At 37.4% G+C, this 24,436-nt stretch overlaps 1 protein-coding gene across 14 annotated transcripts in view; it reads left to right on the top strand.

Moving 5' to 3' along the window:
- Positions 1 to 21,259, top strand: part of CHD9 (chromodomain helicase DNA binding protein 9) — a 92,884-nt gene extending 71,625 nt beyond the window's left edge. For 6 of the 14 annotated variants that reach the window (XM_068693639.1, XM_068693652.1, XM_068693640.1 and 3 more), the window contains 19 exons: positions 211 to 407; positions 1,717 to 1,916; positions 2,406 to 2,565; positions 3,494 to 3,583; positions 4,516 to 4,619; positions 4,732 to 4,849; positions 5,487 to 5,544; positions 5,876 to 5,918; positions 6,070 to 6,289; positions 6,437 to 6,639; positions 6,908 to 7,816; positions 9,768 to 9,931; positions 10,795 to 11,067; positions 11,875 to 12,043; positions 12,884 to 13,023; positions 13,509 to 13,730; positions 14,482 to 14,610; positions 16,856 to 16,960; positions 17,788 to 21,259. In XM_068693639.1, the coding sequence (XP_068549740.1) occupies positions 211 to 407; positions 1,717 to 1,916; positions 2,406 to 2,565; positions 3,494 to 3,583; positions 4,516 to 4,619; positions 4,732 to 4,849; positions 5,487 to 5,544; positions 5,876 to 5,918; positions 6,070 to 6,289; positions 6,437 to 6,639; positions 6,908 to 7,816; positions 9,768 to 9,931; positions 10,795 to 11,067; positions 11,875 to 12,043; positions 12,884 to 13,023; positions 13,509 to 13,730; positions 14,482 to 14,610; positions 16,856 to 16,960; positions 17,788 to 18,651 (4,368 nt within the window). In that variant the 3' untranslated portion in view covers positions 18,652 to 21,259. Of the gene's footprint in view, positions 1 to 210; positions 408 to 1,716; positions 1,917 to 2,405; positions 2,566 to 3,493; positions 3,584 to 4,515; positions 4,620 to 4,731; positions 4,850 to 5,486; positions 5,545 to 5,875; positions 5,919 to 6,069; positions 6,290 to 6,436; positions 6,640 to 6,907; positions 7,817 to 9,767; positions 9,932 to 10,794; positions 11,068 to 11,091; positions 11,177 to 11,874; positions 12,044 to 12,883; positions 13,024 to 13,508; positions 13,731 to 14,481; positions 14,611 to 16,855; positions 16,961 to 17,787 lie in introns of those variants that run through there. The other 8 variants (XM_068693644.1, XM_068693648.1, XM_068693645.1 and 5 more) reach the window with 7 other exon arrangements.
- Positions 21,260 to 24,436: the final 3,177 nt, after the last annotated feature.

The following is a 24,436-nucleotide window of genomic DNA, read 5'->3' as shown; positions in this document are numbered from 1 at the left end:
TGGCATCGTTGCATGAAACCCTTTTTTTCTTGTTGTTGCCTTAAATACTACAAAATGTTTTTACATGCTTTACAGGTGTTTTCCATGATGTCTTTGCAAAAGACCTATTAATGACATTAGACAGAGGTTGTTCCTTTTTGAACTAAAGCAAGCTATTTACAGAAAAATTTCCAACTGTTTTTCTGATATGGTTTGCTGGAAATTTTGCAGAACAGCCTGGTTATTGATACCCCAAGAATTAGAAAACAAACAAGGCCCTTCAGTGCTACAAAAGATGAGCTGGCTGAATTGTCTGAAGTGGAAAGTGAGGGTGAGGATAAACCGAAACTCCGCAGGCCGTGTGACCGTTCCAATGGATATGGAAGAACAGAGTGCTTTCGTGTGGAAAAAAACCTACTGGTCTATGGGTATAGTATACATCCTTCTTTGTTCTAGGAAAAAAATAAAATTAAATTTAAACAAATAAAAAGAGAAAAGAGGGGGAAAAAAGCAATTGTTTTTCCATGTACTAAATTGTATTTATGGGGAAACTTACATTGGTGAAGTACAGATCCTGACCAGTTAATAAACAGGTATTTTTATAGTGCATAGACACTATATATATGGCTTTCTTAAGGTATCCATTGGATGTGATCCTAAGCATTTGAAGATGAATTACTTTTTGCAGAAATTCTAAGGAATAGTAAAATATACCTAATCACACAACTGTAATTTTAGGTGTTTGCTTTTGTAGCAAGACTAAGATTCACCTTGGTCTTTTGGGGGCTTTTGGGTATGGGAACATAAATGGCAATATTTATACATATTGCAGTATTGCAATATGTATACATATTTATACATCTTGCAATATCGAATAAGCATGTACTGATGGCATTCATAGCATTTTTACCTTTTTCCCTCCCCCCCTACATTTAAAGGAGCTCATTTAAATCTTTGTTATGCTTTTATTGTTTTAATTGCTACCCTCTTTGTTGTTTATTCTGTTAAAATGAACTACATACAAGTTTTAGATTAAACTTGCAATAACCTGGTGTGTCTATAGAGAGATCTTATTTAAAATTTGAATTTTATTTTATGAATAAATTTGATATAATCATGGTGCCCTGTATAAATCCTTCTGACAATTCGCAGTTGAAGAAATATTAAAGAAAACAGGTAAAACCCTTTCTTCAGGGAAGGGTAGACACATCTAATATGGGCACTCAAGTAGTCTCTGTAAAAAAAAATTACTATAAGGGCTGCAGGCAGGCTTAAAACTGTATACATAGATTTCTAAAATAAGCTAATGAACGGCTTGGTAACTGTCTTGTTCGTAATTGCAGAACATCTTGCACTTCCGTGAGGTTTGAATAGGAACTGAAAATCTAACCAGTCATTTTAAGCATTCTTATATCAGATGTTGTGATTTTATAAATAAAGTCTTAGGTGTTCTTTTCATACACCTGAAAAAATAAATGACTGCATGTTATCATTGAGTTCCAGTGAGCTTTGTGCCTAAAACGATCTTTTTTTTTTTTTTCTAAACATGTAGTTTTTGTTTAAAACCATTTTAAACGGGTAGTCTTGTTGGAAATGTTACTTTCATATTTCCACTCAGTAATTTAAATGGAAGGAAAAAATAGAATTTATCTAAAATTTTTAGTATTTCTTTTTATAAAATAAACCTGCTGCAGTGTTTCACTTTTACGTGCTAACCTGTGATTCTCTTTGGACTAGGTGGGGTCGCTGGAGAGAGATTTTGTCACATGGTCGCTTCAAGAGACAGCTAAATGAGCAGGATGTGGAGATAATTTGCCGAGCTCTCTTAGCCTACTGTCTTGTTCACTACAGAGGGGATGAGAAAATAAAAAGTTTTATATGGGATCTCATTACCCCAACAGAAGATGGGCAAACACGAGAGCTGCAGAATCACCTTGGTAAGGACCAAAGTGGTTTTGTGGTTAAAAAGCTTCGCATATGCATGCCAGTGACAATGGGATAAAAGCAGCTAAAAATTCTGAAAGTGTGCTACTTGAAATAGGTATCTGGAGTAAGCTCCATTTAATTCAACCGATGGAAAATGTGTCATTTCTGCTTCACTTTGTTTTTTGATTGCTTAACCAAATGGGTTGGTATACTGTATTTAAGCTTTTTTTTTTCATTTTGGTTCATAAGAACCTATTTTGTTTCAATGTAGGTGACGACATGCTCTTGTCTCTGCCTCTATCTCCTGCTTTGTCCCTAGCTTGTGAAATGTAATTCAGAGATGCTCTAACAGACCAAACAAAACAAAACTTGTATTCACAAGCTGGAAGGCTGGTGTATTTTCTAGTAGGTCACAATATTGGTATAGGATTTAGTAGCTATAAATATCACAGGTTCTGTACCTACCTGTTGCTGTTATTGTATTATTTTAAATTATATAGGCCTATCAGCTCCTGTGCCTAGAGGAAGAAAAGGAAAAAAGGTGAAGACCCAGGCTAGCACTTTTGACATACACAAAGCAGAATGGCTTCGAAAATACAATCCAGAACATCTGTTGCAAGATGAAGGATACAAAAAGCACATAAAACACCACTGCAACAAGTAAGCAGTAGTTGAGTGTGAATATTTTTTGCTTCTAATGTAAAGATTTTTTTTTCTTCTAATTCCTTGTTGTCTTAGACTTGGAAGTACTTGTGTTGCTATGAAAAAACAAGTTTTCATGGTGTGTGTTTGATTAGGACAAATGGGCTGTATTATACTATGAGGCGAAATGAATATTTCGTATTAAAAATAACCTTATTATCCTTTTTAAATAAACTGTATGTTCCTACATTGCAAAGCTGGGGGCCTGAGAGAGAGAGGATCTTGCTAGCATGTTTTTGGAGCCTTGTAGCAGCCAAAGACTAAGGAACTTGAGAACGCTTAGCAAAGAAATTGAAAGCGCTGAAGTTGTTGCTCCTAAATCTTTTTTTTTTTTTCCTAACCTGGTATTGTTTCTAGGCTTCTGAGAATCTGAGCTGGCTTGCTTGTTGAAAGCTTATTCACAACGATGAACGAGGTTATTTTAGATAAAGCATTTCTTTATAACAAAGCTTGTCATACTCTGCTTGAAAACTTCAGGCAACTATAGACAAAAATTGAGATAAAGCATGGACAAGCCATTGAGGTCATGAACTAAATTTGAAGTGAGGAGGAATGAAAAGGGATGTGAAAGATGTTTATTGTCAGCCTGTTGGAATCTTTTTAAGGGAATCTTCCAAGTAGGAAGAGGGAAATAGAAATTTGCTCTTAGCAGTAATTTATAAAGCAAGTGAGTATTCTGCTGGCTCTGGTCTTTCTCTAGGATTTGAAAGGTATTTTGCAATGAAACAGTAGCAATAAAAAAGTGCAGCGTGACTTGAATTGGAGGTTATCTCCTCTCATAACTGAAGGAAGTATGTTTTAGGAAAACGGCTTGTAAACCTTCTGATGTCACAAAAAATAATGAAAACTTTTAAAGTCTAATATATCTAACCTTTTTTTTCTTCAGGGTCTTGCTTCGAGTAAGAATGCTGTATTACCTAAAACAAGAAGTCATTGGTAATGAATTCCAAAAGGTGTTCGAAGGAATTGATGCCAGGTGAACTATACAGAGGGTTTTTGCCTGTTTATCTTAGATGTAAACCTATCAAATGAAAATTCAGAAGTCTTAGACCCAAATAAAAGATGTTGCAAGCAAATATTTCTATTTTTAGGTTGTGAGGAAAACATGTTTTTATTTGCCACGTTAACAAAACACTTTGTGTTTACTTGACACAGGAAGTCTTGATTCCTATTTAGGAATCTAGCTATATGAAATTATTAAAAACAAATAGAATGAGAAAGTAAGTGAAAGATGAAATATGTTTGACATTCTAATTGGCAGGTTTTCCTTGCCTCTTTATGCACACTTTTAGTTAAGTGCTGCAAGTTCTATTAATTTTTTTATGGAAGAATTTTTGTGTAAGAATCCTTGAGCTCATGGCTGCAAGAATTTGCAGTAAATAGGAACTTTGAGTTGGGTTCAGAAAGCTGTTATAAACATGTATGGAGTAGTCCATCTCGTGCTATTAAACACAAAAGCAGGTAATATTTGGTTTTACTAAGGTTGGTAAACATGAACTGCTAGAAATTGGCAGAATTCAAAGAGAATATTGTATTCTCCTTCTGTTTTCGTATTCTTTCCCTGTTACTGGTCTCTGCCAAATACAAAATACCAAGCTGTCTGTCTTGTATTGCTGTTTAATACTGTATTGTGTAGCTTATGTACCTCTTAGTAGCATAGTCCTACATTAGTTAACTGTTACTTGCTTTTAAATACCAAAGTGCATTTAAAAAAAATATATATATATCCAAAGAATCTTTACAACCTTCAAAATAATCTCTGAATTGTTTTGTTGGACATGGAATGTGGTACATGGGTCTTTGAAGAGAGGAGTTTGAAAACCTTCCATAACATACAAATTCCAAATTTAAAATGTATTTCTGCCTCTGAATATTACTGATGTCGATGCTGTTGGTGATTCTCCTTAGTGAAATTGATGTTTGGGTCCCTGAGCCAGATCACTCAGAAGTTCCTGCTGAGTGGTGGGATGCAGATGCAGATAAATCCCTTCTAATTGGAGTTTTTAAACATGGTGAGTAATATAAATGACTGCATATGTACTTCCCCATCCCTCAATATCAACTTCTACCATCTTTTCTTTTATAGTTTACTTTAAAAGATGACTCTGTGCCACTTTTTTATAGGTTATGAAAAATACAACACTATCAGAGCAGACCCAGCACTGTGCTTCTTGGAAAGGGTTGGCAAGCCAGATGATAAAGCGGTTGCTGCTGAGCAGAGAGCAAATGATTATATTGATGGGTAGGAGTGCTTCAAACTGAGTGTGAATGTTTTAAGGACTTAAAGTAAACAAGACTCAATTTGTGTGTGTTGTACTTTGTTCTCCTCTTAACTAGCTTTATGCTAGTTTGATGTCAGTGTTGTGAAGAACAGTACTTTGAGCAGAGTTAGAAGTGTGACAAAATTTAATTATCTGGGATTTCACATTTAAGGGAGAAATACATCAACTTTATGTTAAAAGGATTGCGCATTGTGCTGCTACTTAAGAAATAATAAATGCTGAAGTGTACAAGCCTTCAGAGGCTGAATACTACAGATCTATTTAACTTGATTTTAGGTTGGTCACCTTGATGTGTTTTCATGTGTAGTTAACCAGTGACACCAGTAGATCACTTTGAGTATTACTGGATAACTTCTGAAAGAGAGAACTTCTTTACTCATTGCTTCATCAATGATATTAGCAACTGTGCTCATAAAGAATATGAGTGAGACAGTAAATGGGAGGGGGGGCAGGATGTTATGAAATACTTTCCTTGTTTCAAATATAAAATTAAACACAGTGCATGTAACTAAATTGAAACGGGTTTTGCTTGATTTGAAAGAGTGTAAGGTCTTCCTGAATATTATTAAAACGTGTTTTGTGTTGAAACTTTAACAGGGACGTAGAAGATCCGGAATATAAACCAGCACCAGCATTGTTTAAAGATGACATAGAGGTATAACAGCCATCTATTAATAGCTATTTTTAACACGCTTAAAATGTGTTAAATGTTATAATGTGTTTCCATCTTTTTCTTGAGCAAATAATTACATTTTTCTGTGTTTTTCAAAATTGATAGACCTTACTCCATGCTTCTCTGCAGTTGGGGGTGGGGAACAGGAGCAATTTACTGCGTAATTGTGTTGTGTGCCTTGTTAGCTGCCTGTCCAAAACTCACGTTACTCTTGTTCTTTGTCATTATTTGTAAATTGTCTACAAGAAGTGCATTTTACCTAAATCCTTGGAGAAGGATACATTTATTTTGTTTCACTTTTGTTTTTCTACAGGACGATGTTTCATCTCCAGGTGATTTGGTAATAGCAGATGGAGGTAAATAGATAGAACTTGAAATCTGCACCTTATTTTTGGTTGCTTAATTCCCCTGACTTAACTAAAACTTGTTGACATTGCCTTGTGTAGACCCATGGAGACGAGCAACGATTAATTTCTTTATTTTTTCTGTGATTTTGTCTTAATGTAGATGGACAAATGATGGAAGGAGACAAAATCTATTGGCCCACCCAGTCTGCCTTAACAACACGTCTTCGACGCCTAATAACAGCTTATCAACGAACCAGTAAAAATAGGCAGGCCCAGCAGATCCAACCAGCATTCCCAATACAAACTAGTATGATGCAGCCTCCGTATGAAGAAGCTGCTCTAAACCCAAAGATGGCTGCTAAGATAGAAAGACAGCAAAGGTACATGCATTATAGAAATGCAAATGTTTATGCATACTTATTTAAAATATATTTAGAGAGAAGTAATTGCTAGCCACATGATATAGTGAAGAAAATTACAGTTTTGGTTTTTTGTTTTGGTTTGTTTTTTTTTGCTTGGTGGTGAAGGTGGACAAGAAGAGAAGAAGCTGATTTCTACAGAGTTGTGTCCACATTTGGAGTGGTATTTGATCCGGAACGGGGACGATTTGATTGGACCAAATTTAGAGCAATGGCTAGGCTACATAAGAAAACTGATGAGAGCTTAGAAAAGTACCTGTATGCTTTTATGTCAATGTGCAGGAGGGTCTGTCGTCTCCCCTCAAAAGAAGGTGGGTGTATATATTTTTATCTTTCGTTTTCTCTTTACTTTTTATTTAAAGTGTTTTTCTTGATTATTGCCTTCTTTGTTCATGTATTCTGAAATAAAAATGGGGGTAAAGAAAATAAGTAAAGATCTTAAGTGAAGCGTAAAATTATAAGCTTATAATGGGGGAACATAACTGATTGAAGCCATCTACTTCTAGTATTGCTTTGCAGTGGTTGTTTTTGTTTTTGTTTTTTGGCAGATTCTCATCTTTTTGTTTTGTTTTAAAACAGAACTTGTAGACCCGAACATTTTTATCCAACCGATTACAGAGGAGCGTGCTTCCCGGACTTTGTATCGCATCGAGCTCCTAAGGAAGGTTCGAGAACAGGCCCTTAGACACCCCCAGCTGTTTGAGCGACTAAAGCTATGTCAGCCAAACCCGGACTTACCTGTCTGGTGGGAGTGTGGGACTCACGACAGGGATTTGCTTATTGGAGCTGCTAAACATGGAGTTAGCAGGACAGATTATCATATCCTTCGTGATCCTGAACTGTCATTTATGTCTGCCCAGAGGAACTATAGTCAGAACAAAGTGGCACTCTCAAGGACTTCTACTCCGCTCTTGCATCAGTACCAGATGGCATTAGCTGCTTCTCCTCTTACACCGCAGTCAAGATTGCCAGATGCTAAAGTGAATGCTCTCGAGGATGCAAAAGTGAAAAATGAAAATCTGAAAGAGGATGCTCAGTCTTCTGGAGAGGAATCTATGTCTACAGAGGAGACACAGACGATAATGAAATCTGAACCTCTGAGTCCAAAAAACGGCACGCCAGTACAAAATACAGACCACAGACCTAGTGTGAAGACTGAAACAGACAGGCGCATGGTGGCAGCAAGGACAGAGCCTCTAACTCCAAACCCAGCTTCCAAAAAACAGAGAGTCAGCAAAAGAGGATCTGACTCTAGCTCTGACTCAGACTCTGACTCAGATAGATCATCCTGTTCTTCCAGGTCATCTTCGTCATCCTCTTCGTCTTCCTCATCTTGTTCACACTCTCGATCAGGCTCTAGCTCTTCTTCATCTTCATCTTGTTCTTCAGCATCTTCATCCTCATCATCTTCATCATCCTCCTCATCGTCCTCATCATCATCATCGTCTGAAGAGAGTGATAGTGATGAAGAGGAGGCACAAAAACGTGGTATGTTGGTAGTCTTATTTCTGAAATTAAATTTTTAAATTGAACAAATTAATTCCTAATGGAAGAATGTCCAAAAAAGGTTATCGAATCCCAGAAAAGTAAATGTAAGCAGTTTTGCTTGATCTGAAGTGAGTCAGAAAAAATTCAAGAGAGCTTTTTGCTTTGCTTCATATCAGTGCTTTGGATGAGGTAGTTGGTTTTGCTTGCCTTTTTTTTTTTTTTTTTTTTTTTTTTTGCAAGTGTACAAGTTTGTGATGTAAGCTGCTTTTTCTTAAAAACTCGAGGTGGCAGAGCAGTGTACTTGCGCTGAAAAATTTCAAACACTTAAATGCATACTTCAAAACTGCAGTGATTATAGAGTATAGGACCCAAGAACCCGTAGAGACACTTCTGGAAGGTTCAAAGTAAAAACAAAAGCCTCTGATCAGTGAAGTGATTTGAAAAGTGCGCTAAGCCAACCAATCATTATTTGAAACATTCCTTACTTTTAGATACTCTGACCTGGACTCGACTTTTGCCTTGTTCAGACTCAGAATGTGGAATTATTTCTCTGCTCTGTGATAATAAATGGTAATAGAAAAGAGAAGAGAATGAAGTTAAGCCGTGGCATTACAGCATGACTAAATAAGCTGCCTATTCTCCCGATACCTCAAAAGGAAATATTTAATCAGATAGATCCTGTTGTTCTTTGGAAATGACAGGTAGAACCCTTAGGGTTAATATACTGGGAAAAGTGGGCAAGTTAAATGCCTCTTAGGCAAAATAATTAAGATGCTGCTCCCTGTAGCAGTGGGAGGACATGTTCAAAGGAAACAGCTGTATGAAAAAAATAAAAGCAGTGAGAAAAGGAAAGCTTACATGACTTCGATCTTCAGTTCTAGATGGTGGATACCATAACATGTGCTGCAAGTCAAAATATTAGCCTTGCTTTCTGCCAGCTCAGTCTGTTTATGCAAGTAATTGTGCCATCCTCAGATGTGCAAAATCTTAAATTCTTTCTGTGGCTATTTTACTGTAACTTGGTATTGAAGAGATTGGCAAATGCTGGAAAGCTTCTCTTGAAATTCATCTGTGCTTTCAGTTTTAGGCCCAGTTTTTGCATCATACGTTGCGTGGCGGAACCTTTGGTGTACTTTACATATTTGAAACATAGTTTGAGAGAGTAAAATAATACCAGGTCACTGAATACATAGCTATAGCTAAGGACAGATATGAGTTCAGTAGAATTATCCTGCTTGTTTTGCTGACGTGGTATTTCCTTGTTAGGCAGCACCTTTTTTCCAGTGTGACTGTTTACGTATGACATAGTGAAACTTCTATTGTGAGATGGAAGCAAAAGTAAAATAAAGATGAAGAGAGAAATATAAGAAAGTCAGGGGACACACCTAAAAGTTACTGGTGGGGGAGAGGGGGGAAATCAATGATTTAAAATAAGTAAGTAAATAAAATTACAATTATGCAGAAGTGCATTTTCAATATGAATGAGTAAATTAGAACATCCGATGTTCCATATAGTAAATGAAATGGCATTTTAAAAAGTAGTATCCCAATAGATTTGCCACACTCTGGTAATAGACACCTTTCTTTTCAATCTAATTCTGTATTTTAATATGTTTACCTGTAAAACAAAGTACTAATTTTAAAGTAAAAAAGGACTTCCTATCAGCTTACCGTGTAGCATGCCCATTTTCAAATATCTCAAATTTGGCATGTTAAGCTCTCAAAAAGTTAACAGAAATATATATATATATATATGGAACTTACATGCGTAGGAAAGGGTCATCAGTCACACTGAAAAAACTTGCAAATTAATTGTTCAGTGTGATTTGGAGTTTGGACTTTCTTTGAACGTTACTTGTTACTTGTTACTTATGTGTTGTTTACCTGAGCCTCTTACTGTGAGCCTATTTTTTAACTTACAACATCAAGTGATATTAGTGGTTTTATTTAGCAGAAGGAACCGCTCATATAAAAGCATATGATGAAGAAAGTGTAGCTTCTCTGAGTACAACGCAAGATGAGACGCAAGACAGTTTCCAGCTGAACAATGGGACACCAAATTCCAGTTACCTCCTACAAGGTGGCTACATGTTGGCAGCATCCTATTGGCCAAAGGCAAGTTTATCGTACTACTTTGAAAATCAAGGTTAAACAGGAAGGTGGGCTGTGACATTAGTATTCAATTAAATATGCTAACAACACATCACAGAAGATCTTGGGGGGGGAAACAATTGACTTCAGGGTAAATTATAGTAAAGCTGCAGTTAAGCAGTTTACACATCAGTTGTAGAGCTGTATCTGTACATGAGATAACATTCACTTGGGAAGCAGAATGTGAAAGAAAGCATATGTTGGATGTAGATAAGATAAATGACCAGGTATTTGAGTTTTAAGTCAGTGATTGTACTCCTTAGAGTAGTTCAAAAGTATGTCAAGAGTGAAATAGAGCAAGAAATCATTTATGCTACATGTTAGAAACTATTTTATTTGGGGATGTCAGACACCTCCCGCTACATTGTAAAATCCTAGTAAAATCCTGAAGTTGTGCTGAAGTATAGACTGGGTGAGGCAGTGATCTAATACAGCTCTCGTGTTAGAATTTTTACTGTGTGACTCTGTATGTTGAAATAGTCCAGTATATGTGGAAAGATAATTGTACTAATGGACTGCAAATTCATCTTATTTGAAATAAGTTCTGGATAGTTTTAAGCTTTTTAGTTGTGTCCAAATTTCTATGACTGACATAACTAATTTCAATTCTGTGGTTGATTGTTTGCTTTTCGGTCTTCCACAATATATTTTTTGCATTTGAGCGTTATGTGCTTTTTTGCTGTTTTTCAATAGTCGGAGAGAAGATTCATGTGATTTGGTTCATAGTTAGGAAGTTCACAGAGCAGTTTGTTGCATACTACATAAATGTAATTGTATGCAGTGTCACTAAGCATTACACTTACAAAAATGCTTTCTCTGGTTTTTAGGATCGAGTTATGATTAACCGGCTCGATAGTATTTGTCAAACAGTGTTGAAAGGTAAATGGCCTTCAGCAAGAAGGAACTATGACAGCAATACGGTGGCATCTTTCTACACAACCAAGCTTCTGGATAGTCCGGGTGCAGCTGCAGATTACAGTGAGCCCAGTGCACCAACACCCCCTCTTGCAGGTGTTAAAGAAGAATATGATCAGTCACCACAGATGTCAAAGGTGAAGAAGCATGTACGAGAAAAGGAGTTTACAGTGAAAATCAATGACGTATGTTTATTTTTATTGCCCTAGGACCTGATTGCGATTGCGGTGTGCGGCATGCTTTACCTGCAAGTGGCTGCCTGCTCTTATTCTCACTTCCTTCACACACTTGTTTGTGGGTATTTGGGTCTGCTTCTTCTGAGGTTTTTGGGTTTTTTTCATTGTTGGTTTTAGTTTTCATAAAACTCTGGAGGGGAATCACCACTATTTCGCTCTTTGAGTTGAAATTTTGCTGTTATATTGCTTCTTCAGACAGCCTGTTTTACGCATTTCCTTAAAAACTGGGTTTAATAAACAGTATTTCTGTTTGGCTTTTTTGAACATTTCAGCATATCCTATTCAGCAAATAGTTTTTTTTCATGGCCTTTTAGAGAATTACAGGCATGTTTTCAAGCTAGAATGTAGGCTAGAAGCTTCAAACGTTTTTCTTATCTATATTTTGTGACCTGTTGGTAGCATGTAAAAAATACACAAAACTTTTTTCTTGCAATTGGATTTGTTACTTGTTTAGGATAAGATCAGGTAGGCAGCTGTTTAGTGTCTAGATTTTTCAATTAGGATGTTATGTGAAGATGTTGTATAATCTATATTCTTAGAGGCAATTCCACAAAATTTCCAGTCAGTTTCCTTTACATGGAGGAGAGTCAAGACTAGTTTTAAGGTCTAATGTAAGTTCTTTGTTCTTCATTAACTCCTCTGGAGTAACCGTTTGTATTCTCATACAAACTGAAACTCATACAACAAAAATCCTGATTATGAAGTAGTCGTTCTGCTTCAGAAGAGACTCTTCTAACCCTGGGATTTATTTAACAGGAAGGTGGTTTGAAATTGACTTTTCAGAAGCAGGGACTGTCTCAGAAAAGGCCATTTGAAAGCGAGGAAGGTGCATTGGGACAGCAGCAATACCTGGCTCGGCTACGTGAACTCCAGAACGCTTCAGAAACCAGCCTCGTCAACTTCCCCAAATCACTTCCTGAATCGGGTATATACTGTGAATTCCTAAAATGTCAGAGGACATGAGGATTAGTAATAAATCTTTTCTTCTATGTTCTTCTGTTAAACTCCATGTATATAGGCAGTGGAGAGAGATGTTGGCAGTGTTTTTTTGCTCTAAACTGCTATTTAGGGGAATTCTGTGCAGTGTGTTAGGGAATGTGGGCACCTGAGTTAGGATATCAGACCGCGAGTACTCTCACAGTGTCAGTTAATTGTAAAATTGATTTATTAGAAGGATGCCATCTTGCATTTTAAACACCCCCACAAGAAGATAGTAGTAATTATAAAGCTCATCAGTCTCCACTGTAAATAATGAGTTTAAATTACAGCTTATTACAACTAGTTTGGAAGTAAAGATGAACAATTCTAGACTTACGCCCGTGTTGTCTTTGCACTCTTCATATTCTTGCCTGTGTCTCATGTAATGAAACAGTGGAAGACAATAGTCTAGAAGAAGGTTTGTGGCTTACAGCCAAAACCTCATAGTTTATTTTCATAACAGTAAGTGTATGTGGCTAATTTAAAAAGCATTTGAATTTAGCAGTTAAAAGTTGGATTAAAATATTTGTAGTATTAGAATTGGGTGCTTGCATTAGGCCAGATTCTGATCAAATGGCTGTAATTGATTGCATGCTTATGCATATGAAAACATCTCCTTTGAAAATACCATCCTTAGCTTTCATTTTCTGCTAAATATATTACATGTTGAAATTATCTGCACTAGCACAACTTCAGAATTAAAAGAAAAAAAGGAAATAAAATTGAAGTGTTTCCTCTTATGAACAACTTAAGCATCGACATGAATTTGGCTGTGTAATTTCATTAGGTACTTCCAGTCACATAACAGCCAGCGCCAACGGAGTGATAGTCGACAGTCAGCCTGCAGTCAAAAAGAGAAGGGGAAGAAGAAAGAATGTGGAAGGAGTTGATGTCCTCTTTATAAATAGAAATAAGCAGCCTAACCATGTAAGTAAACTCCATTCTGTATCCAAAATAAGGCCTAGATTACTGTTAATTCCTTACCTGAGTGTAACTGGTTGTCAACATTCAGTGAAAAATTAATTACACGGCTGTTTTTTCTGAAACTGTTCACTGGATGCGTGTAACTACACCAATAAGAACTGGTGGAGTTTTACTAAAATATTAGAAACATTACAATTTTTTAAAAAATTCTAGTTTTGATAAGCTGTTTTGATTAACAGTGTATTATTAAAAACTTGATATTTGTCTTAGCAACACCTTCTGATGTTACACACGTTCGTGTGTTACGGGACCTGATCTTACAGGGATTTAAAGGGAGCTTATCTTTATGCACCTAGTTAGTCTCCCCGAGTCCCTGAGTTTGCGCGTAATGATCTGCAGGACTGTGGCCTTCATTGTATCATACGTGAAATAATCGTGGTGGTTTGCCTTCTATGGAGAACTTAGTCAAATGTTTTGAATTTCTCCAGGTTAATCCAGGTATTAACTCCTGCCAAGTTGCTGCAGGAATAAACCCAGCGCTCACCTACACGCAGTCACAAGGCATGCTTGATGCAGAGAGTCCAGTTCCTGTTATTAACCTAAAAGATGGAACAAGGCTTGCAGGTGATGATGCCCCCAAAAGGAAAGATTTAGAAAGGTGGCTGAAAGAACATCCTGGCTATGTTGAAGATTTAGGAGCTTGTATTCCTGTGAGTATTCCTTTCAGCTCTACTTCAGTGAAACAGCAAAACATTTCTCATAAAATACATTTCAATTGGTACTGAATGTTTCATGGAATTACTCTGTCTTTCTTTGTTCTTTTTTGTTGTTTAGGAAGGAAAATGTCTCATTTTTCTTACACATTTGAGCTCTACAAGCCTTTCATTTATTTCCCTTCCTTCCAAATGTAATTGCTAAGAAAAGTAATACTAAACAAAGAGATTTGATATTTGTATAGCTGTACATAGGATTTACAAAATTATCTAAGATAAGAAACCTAATTAGCTAATCGATATCATGGTAATATGAGAAATTATGGGAGCTGAAAACATGTAGCAGGTTAGACTTTACTGTGGGATGTACCCCCTATCTGCATTACAGGGTATGGTAGTGATCTTTATGTGGGCGTGATTTTTCTCAAGTTACTTCTGAATTCAGATTTGTTGATGTTGAACAGAATGCCAGAAGTCTTATTTATGACATCTTGAATAACAGCCTTATTTCTTCAGAAAGATGTTATAATACAAAAAGAAACAGCATCTGTGCTAGTTAACACACTGATGAAAACTGAAAAAATATTAAAACAAAACAATGGGTAGAAGCTGTTTCTTGGTCTTCTCATTACATAGTTGTGATTTGTAAATGAATACTGGTGTTAACATGTTTCTGAAAGTAATTTTTACCACTTTTTGAAACAGTTATATCAGAAACATAATTGGCTTTGTAATTTCTTTATAATAGAGGACACAGCTGCATGATGGGAGGCCCAAACAAAAAAGACACCGTTGTCGAAACCCTAATAAACTGGATGTTAATAGTTTGACTGGTGAAGAACGTGTTCAGCTCATAAATCGAAGAAATGCAAGAAAGGTATTCATATTGCTCTTCTCATTTATATGTTCCCCAAATTAAAAGTTATCTGAAATAAGTCTAGTATTTTATCAAGTGTAACTTTGTGTACAAATTAAAGGTTTTCTGTTAGGGGTTTGGCACAGAACAAGAACATAGATCACAATCTTCTAGTAAGCATTTTATGACTATGAAAACGTACAAGATACTGCTAGGAACTTACCTTGTGGTTGAGAGTGAATTGAACACTCAGTATATTGCAGTATTTGTGCCACTGACTAACACAGAAGCATGGCCACTGAAATCTTTTGTTCTGTTGTAAAGATGACTCTTTGTACCTCACTATTTCAGTTTAACTGTCGGACTTGTTACAGAAACTTTTTCAGGGAAAGTTCTTAGTCTCTGTATAATCTCAATCTACTTGAAGACTAGCAGCAAAGACAATGCTTTTAAAAAGGACCTGTTTTTAAATTTGACGTTTTTTTTAGTGTAATTCTTTGTATGTTCTAATGAAATAACAGCATTCTCAAAAATTCTAAATTCTGGGCATGCCATCTCATTTTTACATGATTGCGTTTCAAAAAGATTAAAAATAGATTGGTAGTGCATCTCTCATAGCATCTTGTCTATTGGTATTGCTTAAATCCTGTGTACTGGATCATTTTGCATTTTTTCTTTATTTTTGTTGTTATCTCTGTCATTCAACCTTTATGGGTCACCAGCATATATGCATTGTACATAAAATTGCTAGGTTTTGATCAGGGGGTCAAAAGTAGTGGTTGTTGTTTTTTTTCGTCTAAAATTTGAACAGTGGAAGATGGGAAGCCAGATGCTGAATACAAGTTTTCAGATATATGAATATATGGTCAAAGTTCAAAAGATGTAATGCACTTGAATGTGCTTTGGGGAAGGCAAAAGGGCCATACTCAAGAAAAGCATATAGAACATTCCTGTTATTTATGGAATGAATTTAGATACTTGGGATGGTGTCTCTGAGTGTCAGTGTAGTATTAAAGCAGCAATCCAGGGAGAGTCTTCGAGGTGTTGATTGCATCACCTTCTAGAGCATTTTCTCTGTGTTGCTGCCAGTTTCTGTTAGAGAGTAGTTGCAAGGAAAGCAGTTTTTTTTATTGTTACTATTATTTTAATGCTGCCATTAAGGTCAGAAGCTTTGTGTGTTTGTAGAGGAAAGTGAGGAAGAACTTGGGTCTTTAATCTCTTCCATGCATTGGGATAGCTGCTCTGAAGAGGAACCTCTATGGTTGCTAGTCTCTTGAAAAACACTTCTCTATAGTAAGCTGTGCCCTGAGGAATCCTCAAAGTTGATTACTGACAAATGAGGGATTTGGTCTTTGCTTGCTGTAAGAGCCTATGTTTTCATGATGGCTTTTTTCTTTTCCACACCCAAGTTGAGATGGTCTTCCTCTGTTACCTTATTACTCGGTTTCCCCAGTTATAACCTGCCCCTGACTTACCTTCATCACTGAACTCTCCAAAATATTCTCTCATTTTCTTTTCTGAATTACATATTTAGTAACATGGGGTGGGAGGACCATAAGTAGCCTAGGAAATGTGAATTTAAGCTGCAGTTTATAGACAAAGCTGAATAGATACTGCAAGTCTTTCCCCTCTCTTTCAGCCATTTCTTCTTTCTTTCTGGATCATAGAATAGAATCATAAAATAATATAGATCTGAGTAATACTTGTGGTTAATTTGAAAGCTTACTTCCTTGCTCATATGATTTTATTAAGACATGCTGTCTAGCAGTCATAACTCAAAAATTACCTTCTTTGCATGGAAAAAATACATGAACTTCACAAGAGAAACAGAGCCTCCCAATGGAAGTATTTTAGAAGCAGACTGAGATAAGAGTGATATAGTGAATAGATGAAAAGGTGAACAAATGAGATTATAACTACAAACTTGCTATTACTTGTTCACTATTTTCTATTCATAGCGTTGCTCTTTGCTTTGTTACATGTTTAAATAATTTCCTGATGTTTAACGTAGAATGAATGTTAGATACTGAAGTTGTGGCATGTGAGTGTAATGGAGGAGTTAGGGCTTAGGTTGAGAACAAATCAGGAGTGTCTCACATATACCGACAGAAATCAATTAAATGCTATGCTATACTTACTGATAATTGTAAGACTGTATGTGTGTTGTTCTATGAAAGACAAAAATGAAACAGTGTCAGTTATGGTTGCTGCCTTTTTTTCTTATCAGAAGAGAAATATTCACTAACTTCTCTGTTCTGTTTCTCAGGTGGGGGGTGCATTTGCTCCCCCTCTGAAGGATTTGTGCAGGTTCTTGAAAGAAAATCCAGAGTATGGAGTGGCTCCTGAATGGGGAGATGTTGTAAAACAGTCTGTGAGTATTGGCAAAATGAGATATCTGTGGCGTGGGGGGGAAGGCAAGGTTTCGTTTCTGGTATTAAATTATATTAAATGTGGAGTATGAGTCAGTGTTAGCTTTTTTTTTCAGCTTGGTTCCTTAAAGTGGTTTGCTGGCACAGCTGTGAGTAGGCGGAAGAGAAGGGACAGTAACTGGCAACCCCAAATTAGAGATTTGGTTGAAGGTGCTATAATGCTGTGACTTCATCTCATAAATGAGGGCTTGCAGAGGTGAAGTAAATAGTATGCAAGCCTTAAAAAGAAGTGGTCTGAATCCCATTTTAATAGAATTGAAAGTAGTGAGTCTTTATTCTTAAGTTTATGGATAAGATGAAATATAAAGACATTAAATAGATACAGGCAATAATAAAAAGGACTTGGAGATTGGTCTGTGTGCAGTCACACGTCTATATTTAACCTTAAAGTGATTTTTTTTTAATTAAGCGGTATCAAACTAAGTGATTAGAATGTGATAATATTGCAAAGCAGTGCTATGTTTTAGGTCTTGAAATGAGTGCTCCTCTAATTAGCTGTATTTGGGTTGATGTGCAAACGAACGTCTGAAGATGAGTTAGCAATGGGTCTGAGAAGACACCTGCTTAGACCTGGCTGTAGAAATGTCACTTGAGATGTTTGAGATGTGATAGCACAAAGCCACCATAAATTCCAGTGAGCGGTCTAGAGATCGAGCTGCTGTACCAGCATACTGGAATCATCTTTGCCACCGTTACTGTATGCTTGTGGGGTTTTACTTCTGGATCTTTATGCTATCAAAACACTGATGATACACAATGTTTCTTGCAGGGATTTCTCCCAGAAGTTATGTTTGACCGTATTCTCACTGGGCCTGTTGTGCGGGAAGAAGTAAGCCGGAGGGGAAGGCGCCCGAAAAGTGAGATTGCTAAGGCAACAGCAGCTGCAGCCGCTGCCACTGCTGCGAGCGTGTCGGTTAACCCTCTGCTAGCTAACGGACTGCTGCCGGGAGTGGATCTGCCTAGTCTCCAGGCCTTACAACAAAACCTGCAAAACCTGCAGTCGCTGCAAGTAACGGCGGGCCTAATGGGAATGCCGGCTGGCCTAACTGCTGGAGGAGACGCCAAGAACATGGCCGCCATGTTCCCCATGCTGCTGTCAGGGATGGCTGGATTACCAAACCTGCTGGGCATGAGAGGACTTCTAACCAAGTCTACGGAGTCTATTTCAGAGGATAAAAAGGGAAATGATTCAAAAGAGGTGGATATAAAGAAAGAAAGGACAGAAGACCAAAATACAGATACTGGTGGTGAAAACTCTGTTTTGAGCTCTCCTTCGACATCCTCTGCTGCTGCAGCTGCCAATCCTCTCTCTCTTAACCCATTACTTTTGTCCAACATATTTTATCCAGGGATGCTTCTCACTCCAGGCCTTAATCTTCATAACCCAGCTTTGTCTCAGTCTAATATTTTTGATGTACAGGACAGTGAAAGTAATGACACGGGCTCAGCCAAGCCCACAGAAGAAAAGGAGGAAAATTCTAGGGTTAGAGATCAGGAAGACAAAGGGGGAACAGAGCCAAGCTCTCACAACGAAAACAGCACAGATGAGGGTTCAGAGAAAGCAGATGCTTCATCTGGATCTGATAGTACATCATCTTCATCTGAGGATTCAGATTCTAGTGATGAAGACTGACCCCAGACTCTGCACTTAAATTATGAACTGATTTTGAATTTATTCTTTAATTATTTCATTGTAAATAACCCAGTGTTGAGTGCATCAATGATTTACTGACCGAACATTTCAGTATTTGTTTAGAAGTGCAAACTGCTTTCAGAGACGTTTTGCATGTAATATTTCTTGAAGTTCATAAGTTTCTGAACTTGTACGTACTATCAAATACACAATGGTGTAAAATTACAACAAAAGGCATTATAATTTTGTTGGGGGGTTAATTTTATGAAAATAATGCTCAAGTAAGAGCTGTATATTTAATATATTTGCAGTGAACACAGAATACTTTATGCATATTATTGATTTAATTTGAATATAGTTTTACAGCCTCCTTGACACTTATAATTTACAGATCAAAACTCAGCAATAATTTGGGCAGCTAATGAATGTCATGAAAGCTGTAGAATCTACATCACCATCCATTGCTTTAATTACATGAAAATGCTCTAGTGTTGTGATGCACTGCTGTTTCCAATTCAGGTACAAGTGTGTTTAAAAAGATAAATTTTTCCCAATCAGCCAATTAAACTGGCTACCTGTTACCTCAGCTGAGTTAGTTTAGGAAGTTTACATTGGTTTCTATTACTTGTTTTCAGGTTTTGTTTTGTTTTCTAAAGACATCCTGTATATCATGTTAAAATCTGAGCTGAGATATGACTGTTGGTGTTTTTTTTCCCCCCATCATTACAACTGTTCTGTGACAGCAGTAAGGGGGAAATAACAACAAAAACTGTCTTATCTCATGCTACTTGGCACCATATAGATCTATTTAGTTTACACCTTGCAAAGTTTTGGGCTCCCTCCGCAGAATTAAAAGTCCCCAAATGAGGAGTAGTTTCCCCAAGACTCAGAAGAGGCAAACTGTCATAAAGTGCCACTGAAAAGACCTTTCAACACTGCATACTTCATGTAAAAATTGTTTGTTTGCTTTGTTTGTGTAGATTTCTATTTGTGTTTTATGTCATAAAACCTCCTGGAGTTACCAGTTAATAATGGTAAATAAAGTATAGATAGTTTTGAACTCCTTTTGAGTTTAAACTTCTCTGCAGATTTAAATCTGACTAAATATTAAATATTACCCCAAATCATTATTGGGATATCACTTCATATGTTATGCTGAGTTACCCACTAAAGAAAAAGCACTTTGAATAGTAAGGAAGATAAATTATTCCTAGAAACAACAGTAACAGGGCATAAAGCATCTGTTGAAGTCCAAAACCTTAGAACCCTTTACTATATAAAATCTGTCTAAATATTTGATGTGTGATCTGATCCCTCCTCCTTCTTAAGCTGCTATTACTCTGACACAGTAGAGGCCCAGATTCACATTTACAGAAGATCTGAACTGACTGAGATTTCAATTGACCTTAGTTCCATCATTTGCAGTCCAAGAAAAGGCAAGTGTTAAGAGAAAATAGATACAGGTACTAGTAGAAGTCATTGAAAAAGCTTTACAAAGGGATAAATTTAAAAATAAAAACAAAAACTGTATATTTTGATATAGTTCTGTTGCTTGCTTGTACAGTAAAACAACTGTGTTGTTTTTTTTTTTACCGAGAACTTTACCAATGAAATATAAGTTTCTATGTGCAAAATAACCCCATGATTAGAAGCAGTATTACATGTAATTACACAGCTATACAAGTACCATTTGGATTGTGCTGGTTACATATTTTCCCAAATAGTATTCTGATTTTTGGCCCTTCATGCAGTGTCTTAGCAATAGTGAAAATTAAAAACTGCCAAGAGAAGGGGGTAGCAATTCTTCATCATGGAAAAAAAAAAAAAAAAAGGAAAGAAAAAAGTATTGCATATTTAATATTTTGCCCTTTGTAATATAGCACTTTTATTTAACTAGGATGCATCTATGAAATAGCCAAAGTTCTACAAACAGTTATTAACTTAGTTTGCTGATGGATTACGTCAACAATACCATCACTTCCCACCCTTACCCCACAAAAGAAATCCTAAATCTTGTGGCTAAAACCTAATTTATATCAGATTTATGAAATAAAGTATTTTCCTAATTATGCTCAAGTGAGTTTGGTTACCATTCTAGTGATTCTTTCTATGTAATAAGGCAATTACAGTTTCAAGTAATGAAGGCTGGTACAGACTTGAACATAATGTATTGGGTTTATTTTTAATCAGTTTGAACCAGAAGGGGAAAAATGTCCCACTATCAGCTAGACTATATGCAAATACGGTTGTATAAAGTTAAGGGTTATAAGGAAACCTCAGTAGAATTACACTAATACTGAAGTTAAAATTAAAAGGATATCCAAGGTGATGATAAAGTGTGTGTTGGTAGTTACTAAAAGAACCTTAGCTGTTATTGCCTTGTATTTCTATCCCTTGTTTCAGGCTTCATGATCCAAGTCTTAGTCCAGTTTTTCTTTTGGACATTTGCAATATTTGCCAGTTGTGTTCTGTGTAGTCTGAATTTGCTTTCTGTAGTTGAACAAGCGTCTTAAAAAGTCATTTGTAATTTATTGAATTACTTTCTATGATGTTCTATAGAGCAAATGGAAGTTTAATTATTTTTTATTAAACATATTCTTTGACTACCCATGATGTCAGCCTCAATATATGAAAATAATGCTGTGTAATGATTAAACGTGCATCTCAGAGCAGCAAAAGGTAAGTCTCAGCATTACAGATGAAACTGAAATTACTCTTAAGGCCTTAAAAAAAAATCAAGCTTAGGACGTGTGTTGTGTTTTTTTTTTTCAAAAGACAGAAATATTTTACTTTTGTATATTTTATCTGGGGATTGGTTTGAATCCATTTCCTATATTCTGTTGTCTTACAAGCAAAATGGGCTGCTGTTCCAGCCCTTGAGTTGCTGTGGAAGGAGTACATAGTCTAGGTTCTGGTTAGAAATGAGAACACGTCTAATGTTCCTGGGTCAGCATGTTGGGAGTGGACTACCTTTTTGAATCTTGCTTCTCAAAACCCTGTATTACTCCTTTATGTGTTTACCAAATCTTTTAATTTTGTACACAGCACTTAACTATTTTTCATTATTTTTTCCTGCAGGTTACAGATACTTCTTCGGAATGCAGATTGTCTCCTGGTTGTCAAGTGCCTTCTTGTTTTTAACGTATCACTGAACTTGAATTGTGGTATCCTTCTTATTTATTCCACTCTGAATTTTGTCTCTAATATCTAAGCTTCTACTTTTTCAACTGTCTACAGAGGTGAAAAAAATGTGTATGTGCTTTGCTCTTATGTTCTCATCCATTTCTTTTCTCCTTTAAAGTTCTGCAGAAACCGTAATAATATTTTTTCATTTATTTCTAACAGGCCGATTAGAGAACTGTCACAGACTTGAGTAAATAAAAAATAATGTATATTCATAATCCTGTAAATTTGTAATTCAGTCATCTTATTCTGTAAAGTAAAATATGAACAGATCTATCTTCAATGAGATTTCCAAGGAACAGAGGATGGAGGCATGGTTTAATTTCTTGTGCTCCTCTCAAGTTTTTTTTGAAAACCCATCTGGATACATTGATTTGAGCTATAAGGCTGTTAACAGGCCGTCCCAGACAAATTCCTGTCCTTTTTGTTATATTTTGTCCATGTAAATTGCTCTCGAAGTGTTGTTTAGTAATGTATTTTTATATACCCATTTGTCTGTGTAAACAGTTTCTGACCTAGTTCTACTATACCCGTGAGTATCTTAATATAAGCAAACTGTGTCAGTGTAATGTGGGATTTGCACTGCTGCAGTTGATGAACACTTCAAATTTCACATCTGTATGTTTGCAGGGTGTTGGGGTCATGCTGGGATTTGCAGAGGAGAATAATTGCAGTGGTGCAGCTAGTACTGTTCCAGGTAATGTCTCTTGTGCCTACCCCCTTCTTCTGCCACTTCTGCGTGTAAGGGCAGGCTGGTTTGGAAAATACATGGGAACTGGATGTCAGAATCTTTCACCAGTGCTCACCAAAACTTAGAGCATGTCCTCAAGCTTGTTTCAGTTCTCAGAACAGTTTTTGATGTGGTAACTGTTGTCAGCAACTCTGCTTCACGTTGTTTGATCTGACACACCTCTCAAGTAAATCACGTGGCTTATCTACAGTTCAGCTTTTTGCCCCCCTAAGGGAGGGCTTCTAAATCCTGGTTCTAGAAAGAGTGTACATAGACTGCTTTGTTTTTTCAATGCGTCAGCAGTTATAACCTAAATAAGTTGTAATTTCTGTTTTTTCGTTATGAGCATTTGAGAGTTGTGAGGGGAACATGTTGTCCTTTTCAAATGGAAGCTGAAAATTTTCATTGGTCTTCGTTCACTGAGACTTGCTTTAGTAAAACATCAAATGCTGGAAGATTCCTGCTAACATTCTGCACACTGACAAAAAGACATCAGAAGTAGCAGGAGAACTGGCTGTGCTGGGACAGTCCCAGGGGGAATACTGGAAGGAAGCCTTCTGTTGATGTTTCTCCCTGCGGTAATACTTCTGAGTTAGGTTGTCATCTTGGACCTGCCTTGTTGGGACGTCAGACCTTGCTTGTTATCTGTCCTGCCTTGTCTGGGGGTCCCCCTAATTTCTCAGGAGGTAAATGTTAGCCACTCTTCAGAAGTTTGAGTTAGTGTGGGGTCACTGTGTGGGGTCAGTACAGCTACAGCCTGTGCATCACTGCCATTGTTGTTTGGCCTCAAGATTTGCTACCTCTTTCTTGCATTTTGCAGGAAAAATAGTTTCTTATCCAAGTCACCAGGAGATGAAAAAACATGAGGCTGTTTCCCTCATCGTTGTCCAACCCCACTTTGCAGATGTCCGAGTTGTGTGCTCTGTGACATGCAGCTGTGTACCAGAGCAGTGCCACCTCCCTAAGAGCTCAGCTCGGAAGCTGCAGCTCCCCGCTGTGACGGAAGGAGGAACAAAACAAGGAAATACTTACACGTGGAGGCCTTTCATGGTCTAGGAGTATCATCTAAAATTAATTCAAGTCTGTCTCATCACAGGTTCATAAGCCAAGTTTCTGAAAACTGGTAGCAGTGGTTTATTGTCAGAAGGCCTAGCCCTTCTCAGGGACCCAGAGTGAGGGTGTGCGGGAGGGTCCAGTAGAGATTTGCGTAAATTGCTGATGCTGGGGGCTGTAATTCTGTAATTTATTCTGACAACAGCGGGAGATAAAGAACTGAGTCCCGTAGTGGGAACTACTCCATTGACATGATTAGTGATATTTTATTGAATCGTTTACAGCGTGTACTGCAGCCATTAGTGCTGTTCAGCCTTCTTGCTGCTTTGTGAGAGGGGGAAAAAAGAGGGAGGGGAGGGCACGGAGGAACACGTAAATAAAGCCACATCCTCTGGGCTGAAAAAGGTATCGGTCGTTTCAATGTCTGAAGGGTTCTTGTGTGAACTGGCAGTAGACCACTAACGGAAAAACAACACAAGATTTGAGCTTCCTAGAGGAGAAGGGAGAAGCGTCGAGTTCAGTCACGTATTTTAGAGCCCAGCTGCATCAAAAACTAGGGCAGCATGCAGCGGGCTCCCCTTGTTTATCGTGGAGGAGTCCCTTCTCCCTCAAGGCGCCGGCAGAGGGGCAGGGAGCCCCCAGGCAGCACCTCAGCCGCTCAGCTCCCCCCTGAGGAGCCGCCCCCGTCAGGGCCGTGCCCCCCGGGCCCCTCCCTGCGCCCTGGCAGCGCCGCCGCCTGATGACGCCACAGAGCCCGCGCTGCCCGCCGGGAGCCATTCTCCCCCCTCTCCCTCCCTCCTCCCCCACCGCGCCTGCGCA

This window comes from Anas acuta, chromosome 10 (genome assembly GCF_963932015.1).
Source record: "Anas acuta chromosome 10, bAnaAcu1.1, whole genome shotgun sequence".
Taxonomy (NCBI): Eukaryota; Metazoa; Chordata; class Aves; order Anseriformes; family Anatidae; genus Anas; species Anas acuta.
This window is presented reverse-complemented; position numbering and strand designations above follow the sequence as displayed.